This window comes from Ovis canadensis, chromosome 2 (genome assembly GCF_042477335.2).
Source record: "Ovis canadensis isolate MfBH-ARS-UI-01 breed Bighorn chromosome 2, ARS-UI_OviCan_v2, whole genome shotgun sequence".
Classification (NCBI taxonomy): domain Eukaryota; kingdom Metazoa; phylum Chordata; class Mammalia; order Artiodactyla; family Bovidae; genus Ovis; species Ovis canadensis.
The window spans coordinates 148,929,121-148,945,134 of NC_091246.1; the positions used below are offsets into that span (position 1 = coordinate 148,929,121).

The window sequence follows — 16,014 nt, forward strand, 5'->3', positions numbered from 1 at the left end:
GAACATTAAAGAAGTTCACCGTGACTAAATTACAGCTTCTGTGAAAGACAGATCTGGGAAATTTGCTTGGAAAGCCAAGCTGGAGACAGAAACTTCTCAGTCCAGACACTCATTCATTCACCAAATATTTATTGGGTAACTAGCATAATTCAGGCCTTTGTGGTTCACAAGGGTCTAGTATTAGATAAGGCTAGAATAAATGGTGAATTTATTATTTATAGCTGTCCAAAACAGAAGTGACAATGGTGAACAGAGCATTCCTAGGAATCAGGAAGATGAAACTGAGCAGAGTATTTCAAAGGTATAACTAAATTTGACTTCACTGTCATTATTTGAAATAAGAGTAAGCAAGATGATTTTGAGTCTAGGTGCTAAGAGATATTTCAAACAGAATCAGGAACTTAGTTTAAAAAGTACATTTAAGAGAGGAAAAAGAAGTCATGCCTTTAATTGATATAGGTTGAGTTTCAGTGATGCTAGACACACTTCTGCTTTCTTACCGTAGTCCAAACAAACCATGGGATATACTTATATTGCTTAAATTGTGTTTGGAAATTAATTTATAAACATCCAAAGGATCACCTGTGTAAACCTGGGAACTTTCTAAGAGCACATCTTCCATTGTAATACTAATAATGGTCATTTAATCATCTTTTATATCCTTTTAAAATTTCTCCCAGATTGATTCCAAACTGTATGCATTAAAGGGGGATTATACCTTGAAGTATAATAACTGGTAATATTATAAAGCTTGATTTTAAAACAAGAGTAGCTAATTTTTAAGAATATTCTGAAGAATGTTGTTGTTCAGTCACTCAGTTGTGTCCAGCTCTTTGCAACCCCATGGAACTGCAGCACACCAGGCTTCCCTGTTCTTCACTAATTCCCAGTTTGCTCAAACTCATATCCATTGAGTCAGTGATGCCATCCAACCAACTTATCCTCTGTGGCCCGCTTCTTCTGCCCTCAATTATTCCCAGCAACAGAGTCTTTTCCAATAAATCAGCACTTTGCATCAGGTGGTCAGAATACCGAAGCTTCAGTTTCAGCATCAGTCCTTCAAATGAGTATTCAGGGTTGATTTCTTTTAGGATTAACTGGTTTGATCTCCTTGCTGTCCAAAGGACTCTCAAGAGTCTTCTCCAACAGCACAGTTTAAACGCATCAACCCTTCGGTGTTCAGCCTTCTTGACGCTTCAACTCTCACCTTTGTACATGACTACTGGAAAAACCATAGCTTTGACTAGACAGACATTTGTCTGCAAAGTGATGTCTCTGCTTTTTAATATACTTCCTAGGTTTGTCATAGATTTTCTTCCAAGGAGCAAGAGTCTTTTAATTTCATGGCTGCAGTCACTGTCTGCAGTGATTTTTGGAGCCCAAGAAAATAAAGTCTGTCACAGTTTCCATTGTTTCCCCATCTATTTGCCATGAATTGATGGGGGACACGATGCTATGATCTTAGTTTTTTAAATGCTGAATTTTAAGCCAACTTTTTCACCCTTCTCTTTCACCTTCATCAAGAGGCTCTTTAGTTCCTCTTTGCTTTTTGCCATAAGGGTGGTGTCATCTGCATATCTGAGATTATTGATACTCTAGCAAGCTTGATTCCAGCTTGTGCTTCATTCAGCCCAGCATTTTGCATGATGTATTCTGCATAGAAGTTAAATAAGCAGGGTGACAATATTCAGCCTTGATATACTCCTTTTCCAATTTGGAACCAGTCAATTGTTCCACGTCCTGTTCTCAGTGTTGCTTCTTGACCTGCATACAGATTTCTCAGGAGGAAGGTAAGATGGTCTGGTATTCCTATCTCTTTCAGAATTTTCCACAGTTTGTTGTGATTTACATAGTTAAAGGCTTTAGCATAGTCAATGAAGCAGATGTTTTTCTGGAATTCCCTTGCTCTTCTATGATCCAGCGAATGTTGGCAATTCGATCTCTGGTTCCTCTGCCTTTCCCAAATTCAGCTAGTACACCTGAAAGTTTTTGGTTCATGGACTGTTAAAGCCTAGCTTGAAAAATTTTGAGCATTACTTTGTGAGCATGTGAGATGAGCACAATTGTGTGGTTGTTTGAACACTCTTTGGCATTGCCCTTCTTTGGGACTGGAATGAAAACGGACTTTTTCCAGTCCTGTGGCCACTACTGAGTTTTCCAAATTTGCTGGCATATTGACTGCAGCACTTTCATAGCATCATCTTTTAGATTTGAAATAGCTCAGCTGGAATTCCATCACCTCCACTAGTTTTATTCATTATGATGCTTCCTCAGGCCCACTTAACTTCACACTCCAGGATGTCTGGCTCTAGGTGAATGATTATATGATTGTGGTTATCTGGGTCATTAAGACCATTTTTGGTACATTTCTTCTGTGTCTTCTTGCCACCTCTTCTTAATATCTTCTGCTTCTGTTATGTCCATACCATTCTGTCCTTTATTTTGCCTATCTTAAGAATAAAGATGAGTATACTGGCAACAGCTCTCATCTGAAGAAAGTATGACCCAGTAAGACCTGGAGTAACTATACACCAAGAAAAAAAGTATCAATTTATTTTATCATCATCTAGGCAAGACACAGCATATTAAAAAGCAGAGACATCACTTTGCCAACAAAGGTCTATATAGTTAAAGCTATGGTTTTTCTAGTAGTCATGTATGAATGTGAGAGTTGGACCATAAAGAAGTCTGAGCTCTGAAGAATTGATGCTTTTTAAATTTGGTGCTGAAGAAGACTCTTTGAGAGTCCCTTGAACTGCAAGGAGATCAAACCAGTCAGTCCTAAAGGAAATCAACCCTGAATATTCATTAGAAAGACTGATGCTGAAGCTGAAGCTCCAATACTTTGGTCACCTGATGCTAAGAACTGACTCATTGGAAAAGACCCTGATGCTGGGAAAGGTTGAGGGCAGGAGGAGAAGGGGACGACAGAGGATGAGATGATTGGATGGCATCACCAGCTCTATGGACATGAGTTTGAGCAAGCTCTGGGAGTTGGTGATGGACAGGGAAGCCTGGCGTGCTGCAGTTCATGGGGTTGCAAAGAGTCAGACATGACTTAGCAACTGAACAACAACACAGCCAGGACACAACAGAGGAGGATATTTAGTGTGGCAAGCAATAGACATAAACAAATTGACTTTATATTATTTTAGGTTCACATCTTTTCATCTTAGTACTCACAGTTGCTAATTGAAAAACTGAAGTCTGCGTGACCAATAATGATATTTACTAATGGATACAAAGTTTGATATGGAGTCTGATATTTGGCACTATGTGTGAAGAACTATGATAAGCAAGAACAGGATTTGCCTCAAAATTTTAAAGACTTTTCAAGTAGCACTTGTAAAAAATTTCTGAGTTAAAGTAATATTATACCAAAATGTTTTATTATTGCTTGCGCTTAAGTTACTATTATGCCATTTGTTCTCTAACAAGTGTTTAATTCATTTGGAAGAATTACTGTAAACAAAGATTAAACAGGAACTCATGTCTACAACTACCCAAAGGTTAGTTTTTTTGCATCTGATGAAATTATTTCCATGAAGATACTGAATATTTATATCATTGTAAAATTCCACTATTGCTTTACATTATGGATAGATGTTTTTGTTTTTGCGTCACTTCAAGATTGAATTATAGATTCTCTTCATCTGTTAGACTCACCTTGGGATTTTTCCTATGGATTATAGAATTATAAGCATGTGAATATACTGTTTCTCTTATTTCAGAAGCAGTGTAGTTGCACAGAAGATGGGATGGACATTGGGGTCAGGAATAATTCAAATCTTGGTTTTCTCACTTACTGGTTACATGACATTAGACAAGTTACTTAACCTGTCTAAGCCTTAATTTTATCATCTCTAAAATGATACCAATTATACTAACTCCTCCTCCCTCAATCTTCCTTTTGGCTCTTTTCTAATTCATAAGACAGTGGTTTGCTTAGTACATATTTTCAATAGCCATTTGTAACTCTAAAATATAGAAATCTGATTTCATACACTGCAAATTATAGTGAATGATTATTTTCTTATACCTTAATATATATACCTTATATAATCTTATATATCTCATATATATAAGATATATAAGAATCTTAATATACCTTATATAATCTGATTACCATAGATTATTTTCTTATTTCCTCTTCTTATTCAATCACTCTTTTGCTCTAATCTTAAAAATCGCTTTATTTCAAGGAGAATCCAAAATCAGTTCATAGTATTCTTGCTAGACTATTTCTTAGTGACCAAATTAAAGTGATTTACTTTTTATGTCCATCTCATGGTCAGAAGCTTAATGAAAGCAGTAGTTCATCTGAAGGTAGCACTGTGGACATTGGAGCACCTGCCGAGGAACAGCCTGTAGTGGAACCCGAGGAAACCCTTGAACCTGAAGCCTGTTTTACTGAAGGTAAAAAAATGACCTTCGTGTTAATCTTACATTTATAGAGTGCAGTTGTTTTTTTTTTCTTTTTTTAAAGCTGTTGATCATCCAAAATGGACAACTCAGAATAGAGCAGTACATTGTAGTCAATCTATTTTAATTACTTCTAATAAGCTAACATATGTAAAATCTCTCATTACATTTTGGTTTTACCTGCCATGTGTAAGGAACCATGAACATGGAGAAAAGATCATTTAATGTAGTCAGAATGAATGACTAATTTATAATTTTTCAGATCAAATGGTGATTTTGCAAGAAGTCAGCATCTTAAACATTAGTCAAAATTCTCATACACAACATTTGCTTTAAAAATAATTTTATATTATTATCAAATGAATTGCAAGCATATTTTTTTCCATGAAAACAGCAGTTTCCAATACTTGGGTGGAACAGGAAATAAGCACTGCCCTATTCGTGATCCCTGCATGGTACCTAGTTGAGTCTGGTGCAGTGTGGACAATAAATCCATACTTATTGCTTTGTTTTCTCCATGATTAGTATTTCCCATGGAAATAAGGGGCTGAATAGTTTTCACAACTTCACATTGCTAATGCATGTGTTCCTACTACCCTAGGCTTACAGAATTAGCCCAGCAAGATGGAGATGGCAATGGTCATGAGAAAATGAATCCAGAACATGCCAAAGGGTATCGCTGAAGCAGGAGAAGTTATTTATCTGCTCCTGTTTTAACATTATATTTGCAGGCTGTGTGCAAAGATTCAAATGTTGTCAAATCAGTGTGGAAGAAGGGAGAGGAAAACAATGGTGGAATCTGAGAAGAACGTGTTTCCGAATAGTTGAACATAACTGGTTTGAGACCTTCATTGTTTTCATGATTCTCCTTAGCAGTGGTGCACTGGTGAGTGAATACTAAGCAAAAGTGCCATAATACTAAGTTTTAGAATCACCTAATACTGATGACTTATTAATCCTTTCTGTTGCATTCTTTTACTATCCAATGCATTATTTTTCCTGAACCCTCATTGTATAGCTATTTCCATTTCCATGGAATCAGCCATTAATCTCTGTTTGATAACCCCAGAACTTTTATCTCTATTTATGACTTCTTCCTTAAACATGCATACGTCACTATATTCATCCATCCACCCACCCATCCACTCATATCTTTCTACCTATCTCCAGGGCATTTTTAGTAACACCACTTCATATCTTCCAGACTATAGACAATGTATAACTATGCAGCTCTGCATTGATTTTCATTATATATACACACATTTCTAATTAACTAGTTATTAATTTTCATTTTATTATTAAGTACTCCAGAAAAATCTGTCTAATTTATTCATGATAGTCAAAGGACATGAGCATTTAATTACTCATTTTAACAACAAAGTAAGCATGATAATACAGAGTAGTTAAAGTCCTGTGGTTGGGTATATATGTTAATTTAATTTCTATGTTCTGATGAATTTTGTTTATGAATTATATTATTGTTATCTCCTTATGGACAGTTGATAAGTCCTTAGAGACTACTTCTCTGTCCTTTTTGAAATGCACCCAGTGTTCTCTTGTTACTCCAAAACCAGTGAATATTGGTAACAATAAATACTGGGCAGTGCGCCTAAGTAACCATTTAAGGATTGGTTTCTCTGTGTATAAAAGTGTTCATTTTATCAGAATCAATTTCTATTTATGTAAAAATCATTTACAAAAATGTAAAGTATAGCACATAGATAACACTTTAGGAAAATGCTAACACAAATAGACTACTTAAGCCATAAAATAGATGTAGACAGACAGAGATGGAAAGATGATACAGTACTTAACTGAAACACAATAACTTAGGTTTATTTAACTTAAAAATGTATGATTCTAACACAGGCCTATATTTTTCTGCATATTTCTCTGATGAAATAAATTTTATCTACATGCTACTTTAGATAAGAAATAGTTTTTTTTACCATTTAAATGAATACAGACTTAGATATAAAGTATCATTGAGGTTCATATTAGAAAAAGAATACATATTATAGTTTAAATGAGAAGGAATTTCATCCCACCATCTTTGTTACACCATATCTTTGCTGATAAACATAAACTGTCAACAAAATGAAGGGGACAATTGAACTCAATGTATAGTAAAATTAGATGATGTATTGATCAATTATAATTTCTGCTTTATGAAAAATATAAGCCTTTTCATTTCTTCAACCTCCTTTCTGTGGAAAAAATAAAGAGGCTAACAGGAGGAGGCAAAAGATATGAAACAAAGAGAATAAAGAACTTCAAGTTGGGATACCAGCATCAAGACATGACATTAACAACTATTTCCTGAACAAGTCACTTTAATTCCTTAGAGTTATGCTTTTATTTCTTCCTTTTAGTTAGATCAATAGAGAGCATAACTCTTCTCCTGATTCATTAAAAGATCTTTGGAAGGAAGAAAAAAAAACATCAATAGCTACTTTTCCTCTACCCTATTCGTATATGAAAATCAGGAAAAACTATGTAATCAGGGAAAACAGCCTATAATAGCTGTAGCATAAAAGTTTCAGAAAACTGAAATACATAACTTTTTTTATAGGCATTTGAGGATATATATATTGACCAGCGAAAGACGATCAAAACAATGTTGGAGTATGCTGACAAGGTTTTCACTTACATTTTCATTCTGGAAATGCTCCTAAAATGGGTGGCATATGGCTATCAAACATATTTCACCAATGCCTGGTGTTGGCTAGACTTCTTAATTGTTGATGTAAGTATCCTCCATATTTTTGTCTTTCATTCAACGTAACTTGTCTTATTTATAAACTAATTCCAAAATAGTGAATCTTTGATCACTCTGTTATGTTGACAGGATATGCTACTTAATAGACACTAAACTAATTCACTGAATAATAGTGAAGTTTTTGTAATAAATAAGCTAATTTAGTACTGATTTAGCATTGGGAGGATGGGATTTATGGTGGTTATCTAAGATAAAAAGCTGGGGGAAAAACATCAGAAGTTTGTAGAGAGAATGGTGAAATAGGATATGATGTTTAAGTTACTTTTATTAATATTATGATTCAAACAGAGTTGAGTTTGAATCCCAGCCCCACCACTGATTTTGTGTGCCACTAAGTTACTTGGCTCCTGACACTATAAAATGATCATATTAGTACATGAGAGTTAGAGGCACTCAGTAAACAAACCAACCAGTGATGATGGTGGAAGCTACTGTCAGTTTTTAAAGAATCAGTTCTAATGAGGTGGATGAAACTGGAGCTGATATACAGAATGAAGTAAGCCAGAAAGAAAAACACCAATACAGTATTCAGTTCAGTTCAGTTCAGTTCAGTCACTCAGTCATGTCCAACTCTTTGTGACTCCATGAATTGCAGCATGCCAGGCCTCCCTCCTGTCCATCACCAACTCCCAGAGTTCACTCAGACCCCCATCCATCGAGTCAGTGATGCCATCCAGCCATCTCATCCTCTGTTGTCCCTTCTCCTCCTGCCCCCAATCCCTCCCAGCATCAGAGTCTTTTCCAATGAGTCAACTCTTCGCACGAGGTGGCCAAAGTACTGGAGTTTCAGCTTTAGCATCATTCCTTCCAAAGAAATCCCAGGGCTGATCTCCTTCAAAATGGACTAGTTGGATCTCCTTGCAGTCCAAGGGACTCTCAAGAGTCTTCTCCAACACCACAGTTCAAAAGCATCAATTCTTCGGCTCTCAGCCTTCTTCACAGTCCAACTCTCACATCCATACATGACTACTGGAAAAACCATGAACTTGACTAGACAGACCTTAGTCGACAAAGTAATGTCTCTACTTTTGAATATGATATCTAGGTTGGTCATAACTTTTCTTCCAAGGAGTAAGTGTCTTTTAATTTCATGGCTGCCATCACCATCTGCAGTGATTCTGGAGCCCAAAAAAATAAAGTCTGACACTGTTTCCACTGTTTCCCCGTCTATTTCGCATGAAGTGATGGGTCCAATACAGTATACTAATGCAGATATATGGAATTTAGAAAGATGGTAACGATAACCCTGTATGCAAGACAGCAAAAGAGACACAGATGTATAGAACAGCCTTTTGGACTCTGTGGGAGAGAGAGAGGGTGGGATGATTTGGGAGAATGGCATTGAAACATGTATAATATCATATAAGAAATGAATCACCAGTCTAGGTTCGATGCAGGATACAGGATGCTTGGAGCTGTTGCATTGGGATGACCCAGAGGGATGGTACGGGGAGGGAGGTGGGAGGGGGGTTCAGGAGTGGGAACATGTGTACACCCGTGGCAGATTCATGTTGAAGTATGGCTAAACCAATACAATATTGTAAAGTTAAAAAAATAATAATTAATTAAATAAATAAATAAAATGTGCTACAAATTAAAAAAAGAGAAGAAAAAAATTCTTTTTGATTTTCTTAAAGGCTATTTTTAAAGAGTAGATTATATAGCTTGTAACTAAATTATAGAAAATTAGATGTATGGGGAATAGTGAAAAAAAACTCTACTTCATGCAGTGATGGGAGTTACTCTAGAACATAACTAGATTTACGGCAAGCCCATAATATACCAATAGCCCTTCACAGAGTTGGTGTATTCAACAATTAATACTTCATCAGCCCAAAGCAAGTAGCTGTCTTTGAGATTTGTTCAAGGCAAACATCATGCTTTATGTTTGGCATATTTTCAGCTTTAAAAATGTATTTTCAAAATACCACAGACTTCATAGGCATTTTATTCTCCTAAAATGATAATCCAGCAGAACTACTCAATATTCTTATGGAAAGTATTTGTAGAGCTAAGAGCCATGCAATATCTCTTTAATTTTGTTGAACAAAGGCAAATCCAGAACTATTTGAAAAGCTTAACATTACTAAGAAATGTTAGGAAAAAATTAGGAAAAAAAAAACTCAAAAGAGTGATAAGTGGCTCATATTCTACATACATAAATAGCTCATACAACTCAACATCAAAAAGCAAACATCCCAATTAGAAAATGGGCAGAAGAATTTAATAGACATTTTTCTAAAAAGGAAATCCATATGGCCAACAGGAACATGAAAAGATGCTCAGTATCACTAATCATCAGGGAAATGAAGAGCAAAACCACAAAGAGATATGGCCTCACACCTGTCAGAGAGGCTATCATCAAAAGGGCCACAAATAAAACACGTGGAGAAAAGGGAACAACTTGTACACTGTTGGTGGGAGTGTAAATTGGTGCAGTCACTATAGAAAACAGAATGGAGCTTCAGCAAAAAAAAAAAAAAAAAAAACAAGAACAGAACTATCATATGACCCAGCAATTCCGCTCCTGGGTATAGATCTGGAGAAAATGAAGACATTAATTTAAAATGGTACATGCACCCCAATGTTCATAGCAGTATTATTTACAATCACAAAAATGTGGAGGCAGCTTAAGTATCCATCAAGAGATGAATTGATAAAGAAGGTTTATAATACTGCTAAATAGAATACTACTCAGCCATGAAATAGAATGAGATTTTTGCTATAAGTAACAACATGAGTAGACCTGGAAGTTGTTATGCTTAATGAAATGTTAGACAAGTGTTGTATGTTATCACTTAAATGTGAAATCTACAAAATAAAGCAAACTAGTGAATAAAACAAAATAGAAACAGATTTCACAGCTGTAGAGAACAAATTAGTGGTTACCAGTGAGGAGAGAGAATGGGGGAGGGCAAGATGGGGTAGAGGATTAAGAGGTACAAACCACTATGTATAAAGTAAGTCACTCATAAGGATATATTGTATAGCACAAGGAATATAGCCTACACTTTATAATAACTTTAAATGGAATATAATCTATAAAGATTTTGAGCTACTATGTTATAAACTTGAAACTAATAGAATACTGAAATCAACTATACTTCAATTAAAAAAAGAAACCTCAAATGAATAATTGCTTCAGCATTTCACAAAGAGAAAAAAGTTTCTGCTATTGATATTTCAAACACTAGAAGTTATTTCATATTTCAACTCCTCAAAAACTTTCAAATTAGGCTTTAAATCTAAATGTAATTTAAACTTTTTGAAAATTTCTAAGCTTTACTTTTCTTTATTATACTTATTACATGTCTGAACTTTTTAGTGGAAGAATAGTGATTTTGTTATTGTAAGTTGGTTTTTAATAGCCATTTCCAAAATAGTTTAGGAAAGTCTATAGAGAATTTTGTAGTTTTGCAACAATAATACTTTCATTTTTCAAGGTTCTATTTTAATTATTTCTCTTTTTTTCATTTCTATTTTTTTTATTTTTTTATTTTTTATTTTTTTAAATTTTAAAAACTTTAATTCTTACATGCATTCCCAAACATGAACCCCCCTCCCACCTCCCTCCCCATAACATCTCTCTGGGTCATCCCCATGCACCAGCCCCAAGCATGCTGTATCCTGCGTCAGACATAGACTGCCGATTCAATTCTTACATGATAGTATACATGTTAGAATGCCATTCTCCCAAATCATCCCACCCTCTCCCTCTCCCTCTGAGTCCAAAAGTCCATTATACACATCTGTGTCTTTTTTCCCGTCTTGCATACAGGGTCGTCATTGCCATCTTCCTAAATTCCATATACATGTGTTAGTATACTATATTGGTGTTTTTCTTTCTGGCTTACTTCACTCTGTATAATCGGCTCCAGTTTCATCCATCTCATCAGAACTGATTCAAATGAATTCTTTTTTACGGCTGAGTAATACTCCATTGTGTATATGTACCACAGCTTTCTTATCCATTCATCTGCTGATGGACATCTAGGTTGTTTCCATGTCCTGGCTATTATAAACAGTGCTGCGACGAACATTGGGGTACATGTGTCTCTTTCAATTCTGGTTTCCTTGGTGTGTATGCCCAGAAGTGGGATTGCTGGGTCATAAGGTAGTTCTATTTGCAATTTTTTAAGGAATCTCCACACTGTTCTCCATAGTGGCTGTACTAGTTTGCATTCCCACCAACAGTGTAGGAGGGTTCCCTTTTCTCCACACCCTCTCCAGCATTTATTGCTTGCAGATTTTTGGATTGCAGCCATTCTGACTGGTGTGAAGTGGTACCTCATTGTGGTTTTGATTTGCATTTCTCTAATAATGAGTGATGTTGAGCATCTTTTCATGTGTTTGTTAGCCATCCGTATGTCTTTGCAGAAATGTCTATTTTAATTATTTCTTAAGGTTCAATGTATCACTCTAAAAAAAAGACAGAAGGAATTATACCACATCTCAGGTAAAGTAAAAAGCACCAACTTAATACACTAAAATATAGAAGATTTTGCAAAAATAGTGTTTAGTTTATTTGGAACAATCCAATATTCTATTCTCAAACCAAAGAAATTCTATTTGGATACAGGGCTTCGGTCTTTATTTAAAGAATTAGACAACTAAAATTTTATTTCTTAGTTATTGCATATTTCATGCAAATAAAACTTAGTTAGTTTATTTAATAAATATTGACTGGCCATTTTGGGTCAAGTACCATGACAGGAGGCTCTAAATTAGTATTACAAATTTAAGTAAATTTCATGATGGAATTACTTTTAAGTTACATTATTTATCGGAGAAAGCGATGGCACCCCACTCCAGTACTCTTGCCTGGAAAATCCCATAGACAGAGGAGCCTGGTAGGCTGCAGTCCATGGGGTCACGAAGAGTCAGACACGACTCAGCGACTTCACTTTCACTCTTCACTTTCCTGCATTGGAAAAGGAAATGGCAACCCACTCCAGTGTTCTTGCCTGGAGAATCCCAGGGACAGGGGAGCCTGGTGGGCTGCAGTCTATGGGATCGCAGAGTCAGACACGACTGAAGCGACTTAGCAGCAGCAGCAGCAGCAAACTTTAGGCAAGTGAAAGCACAAAGTATTAGCAAGACACCAAAAAAATCATTGTCAAAAAATCAACCTCAAAACAATGTGACTTAGTGCATTAATTTCTGAGGGTATCAATTATCATTAACTGAAAATACCAACAACACAGGATAGAGATTGCTTGCCTTTTCTGATACAATCACAGTTTTTACATTTTATTACTGGGCTTCCCTGGTGGTTCAGAGGGTAAAGCGTCTGCCTGCAATGCAGGAGACCTGGGTTCGATTCCTGGGTCAGGAAGATTCCCTGGAGAAGGAAACAGCAACCCACTCCAGTACTCTGGCCTGGAAAATCCCATGGACAGAGAAGCCTGGTAGACTACAGTCCATGGGATTGCAAAGAGTCAGACAGGACTGAGTCATTGCTTGCCTTTTCTGATAAAATTGCAGTTTTTACATTTTATTGCTGCTGCTACTGCTAAGTCGCTTCAGTTGTGTCCGACTCTGTGCGATCCCATAGACGGCAACCCACCAGGCTCCCCGTCCCTGGGGTTCTCCAGGCAAGAACACTGGAGTGGGTTGCCATTTCCTTCTCCAACGCATAAAAGTGACAAGTGAACATGAACTCGCTCAGTAGTGTCCGACTCTTAGCGACCCCATGGACTGCAGCCCACTAGACTCCTCTGTCCATGGGATTTTCCAGGCAAGAGTACTGGAGTGGGGTGCCATTGCCTTCTCCACATCCAACCAGTCCATTCTGAAGGAGATCAGCCCTGGGATTTCTTTGGAAGGAATGATGCTAAAGCTGAAATTCCAGTACTTTGGCCACCTCATGAGAAGAGTTGACTCATTGGAAAAGACTCTGATGCTGGGAGGGATTGGGGGCAGGAGGAGAAGGGGATGACAGAGGATGAGATGGCTGGATGGCATCATTGACTCAATGGACGTGAGTCTGAGTGAACTCCTGGAGTTGGTGATGGACAGGGAGGCCTGGCGTGCTGCGATTCATGGGGTCGCAAAGAGTTGGACATGACTGAGCGACTCAACTGAACAATTAACGGATTTTATTTATAATTATTCAGAAGATAAATGCTTACATATTTTTAGTAAACCACTTGTGGAAGTTAGTCACTCACTCTTGTCCAACTCTGTGTAACCCCATGGACTGTAGCCTGCCAGGCTCCTCTGTCCACGGAATTCTTTAGGCAATGCTGGAGTGGGTAGCCATTCCATTCTCCAGGGGATCTTCCCAACCCAGGGCTAGAACCCAGGTCTCATTCATTGCAGGTAGATTCTTTGCCATCTGGGCCACAATACTTCAATAAAATAAAATTGTAATAAATTATAATTGTGTTATAGAATACTACATATTGAATGGCAATAATTCTATTTTTATTCATTTACTTTTGTATGCTTTCAGGTTTCATTGGTCAGTTTAACAGCAAATGCCTTGGGTTACTCAGAACTTGGTGCCATCAAATCTCTCAGGACACTAAGAGCTCTGAGACCTCTAAGAGCCTTATCACGATTTGAAGGGATGAGGGTAAGAACCATGAAAGAACATGAAGTATTGTATATAGCCAAAATTAAACTAAATTTTAAAAAAGGAAAACTCATGCATGCAAAAGGAATGGCAAATCCTTGCAAAATTGCTACTTTATCTTTTTATCTGTTGCATATTTACTTCTAGGTGATATGCAAGAGAACTTAGGCCTCCTTTGAAATGATATAATATCATTTATCTGCTGTGCTCATTAAAATGACTTTATTTCTTAATCCATTTTGGGAGTTTCCTTGCAAACCTGTACACAAAAAAGCAGATGCAATATTAAAGTACTATGTGTCATGATGATGATGATAATCAACTAAAATAAATCCTACATCATGTGGTTCTCATTTGTGATGGTCTAAACTGTGTTCAATGAGTTTTACTGAAAATAATATGAATCATGCCTAAATATAAAAGAAAAAAATTTAAGTTGTCAAAATTTTGTCTGTACAATGCCAAAGTTAGCCTAATTTAAATGTTCAAGGGTAGATATTAAAAGTTAACTGAATTTCAAAGTTTTCAAAAAGTTATATTAATGTAACCTCAACCTATAACTGTATTAATCTTAATTTATATAAACAGTAATATCGGCTTTAAGATTATATATAAGTGCTAAGTTGCTTTAGTCATGTCCAATTCTCTGTGACCCTATGGACTGCAGCCTGCCAGACTCCTCTGCCCATGAGATTCTTCAGGCAAGAATACAGGAGTGGGTTGCCATTCCCTTCTCCAGGGGATCTTCTGAACCCAGGGATAGAACCCAGGTTTGCATTGCAGGTAGACTCTTTGCCATCTGAGCCACTAGTCTTATGAGAGCCTCACATTTTTACTAAAATGTTACTGAAATTCTCTTCACTATATGTGAAAATAAAGTTTGTTTTCCACTTAAAATAGAGAAAAATATCATTTTTATATATTCTACTTGAAAGGATTTTTATGTTTTTTTAAAACATTTTGATTGGAAGTCACATTTGAAAAGGGGCTTCCCAGGTGGTGCTACTGGTAAAGAACTCGCCTGTCAATGCAGGAGACTTAAGACCTGGGTTCAATCCCTGGGTTGGGAAGATCCCCTGGAGAAGGGAGTGGCAACCCATCCACTATTCTTGCCTGGAGAATCCCTATGGACAGACGAACCTGATGGGCTACAAGTCCATAGAATTGCAAAGATTTGAATATGACTGAAACCACGTAGCATGCATGCACATTTGAAAAGTTTTCTGAAATCTGAACAGTTCTAAAGATTTGAGGCTCTTATAATTATTTCAGGTTTGACCTTTTGTAAGTTGATTAAATCCATGAATCCGAAGGCCAGACATTTCATATTTAACACCTTACTTCTGAAGCAATTCTGGCCCTGTGGGCCTTTAATTTTTATAGAAAGGACCTTCTCTATAATTTTGATCAATAATGTTTTTTATGCTGTAGGGGAAGCCAAATTTTGAAACTTGAAGTTTTAAAAACATAAACTCATTATAGATACTGATAGGAGGTGAACTCATCATTTAAATGATCACATTTATGAATATAGTTCTTACCTCATAATGACAGCATGTATACAACCCTAAAATGGCTGATGGTTTCAACACGTATTTGGCATTGTAAAGACAAAGTAACCTGATTATTGATTCTATTTGTGTGTGTTTGTTTCTGGTGTTTGGAATTTTTGACTTTGTTAAAAACATAAACATATATGCTGGTGAGGATGGAAATAATAATGATGATTATAATTTAGAAGTGAGCTTTGAATATATTCAGAAACTCTCATTTTATTCTTTTCCCTAGTAGCATAAAATCACAACGGCTATGTCAAAGCGTAAATCAGACTCATTTTATTTTCGTTGTTTTGTCGCTTTTTCAAAGCATGTGCTTTAATGCAATATTACCAAGTAAAGCATGTCGTATAGTGCTTGATAAGAAGTTAGAAAGTGAGAAATAAATTATCATCACTTTGCCCTTTATGTTTTGCATGTTTTATGCACATTTCTGGCTGACAGCTTTGAAACATTTATTGTATTTCAAATTTCCAGTCCAAATTTTTCAACTTGTAAAACTGAACTGAGTGAATTGATGTCATGAATAACTTGAGTAAAATACATTTTGTATTTTCAGTTTCCTTATCTAGGAAATCTTAAATATCTTTTTTTTTTTTTTTCAAAAGAACTCAAGTCTTGATTAATAGGGAAACAGACAGAGAGCATCATATACAAAAAGTAACACCAACTGTTCTGTC

The 16,014-nt window shown here is 36.2% G+C and overlaps 1 protein-coding gene across 1 annotated transcript in view; it reads left to right on the forward strand.

The window, feature by feature from the left end:
• SCN1A (sodium voltage-gated channel alpha subunit 1) overlaps positions 1-16,014 on the forward strand; it is a 146,505-nt gene that overhangs the window by 108,158 nt on the left and 22,333 nt on the right. Inside the window, exons 18-21 of the mRNA XM_069574302.1 lie at positions 4,296-4,416; positions 5,154-5,308; positions 6,995-7,168; positions 13,656-13,778. Coding sequence (XP_069430403.1) covers positions 4,296-4,416; positions 5,154-5,308; positions 6,995-7,168; positions 13,656-13,778 — 573 coding nt within the window. The remainder of the gene's footprint in view (positions 1-4,295; positions 4,417-5,153; positions 5,309-6,994; positions 7,169-13,655; positions 13,779-16,014) is intronic.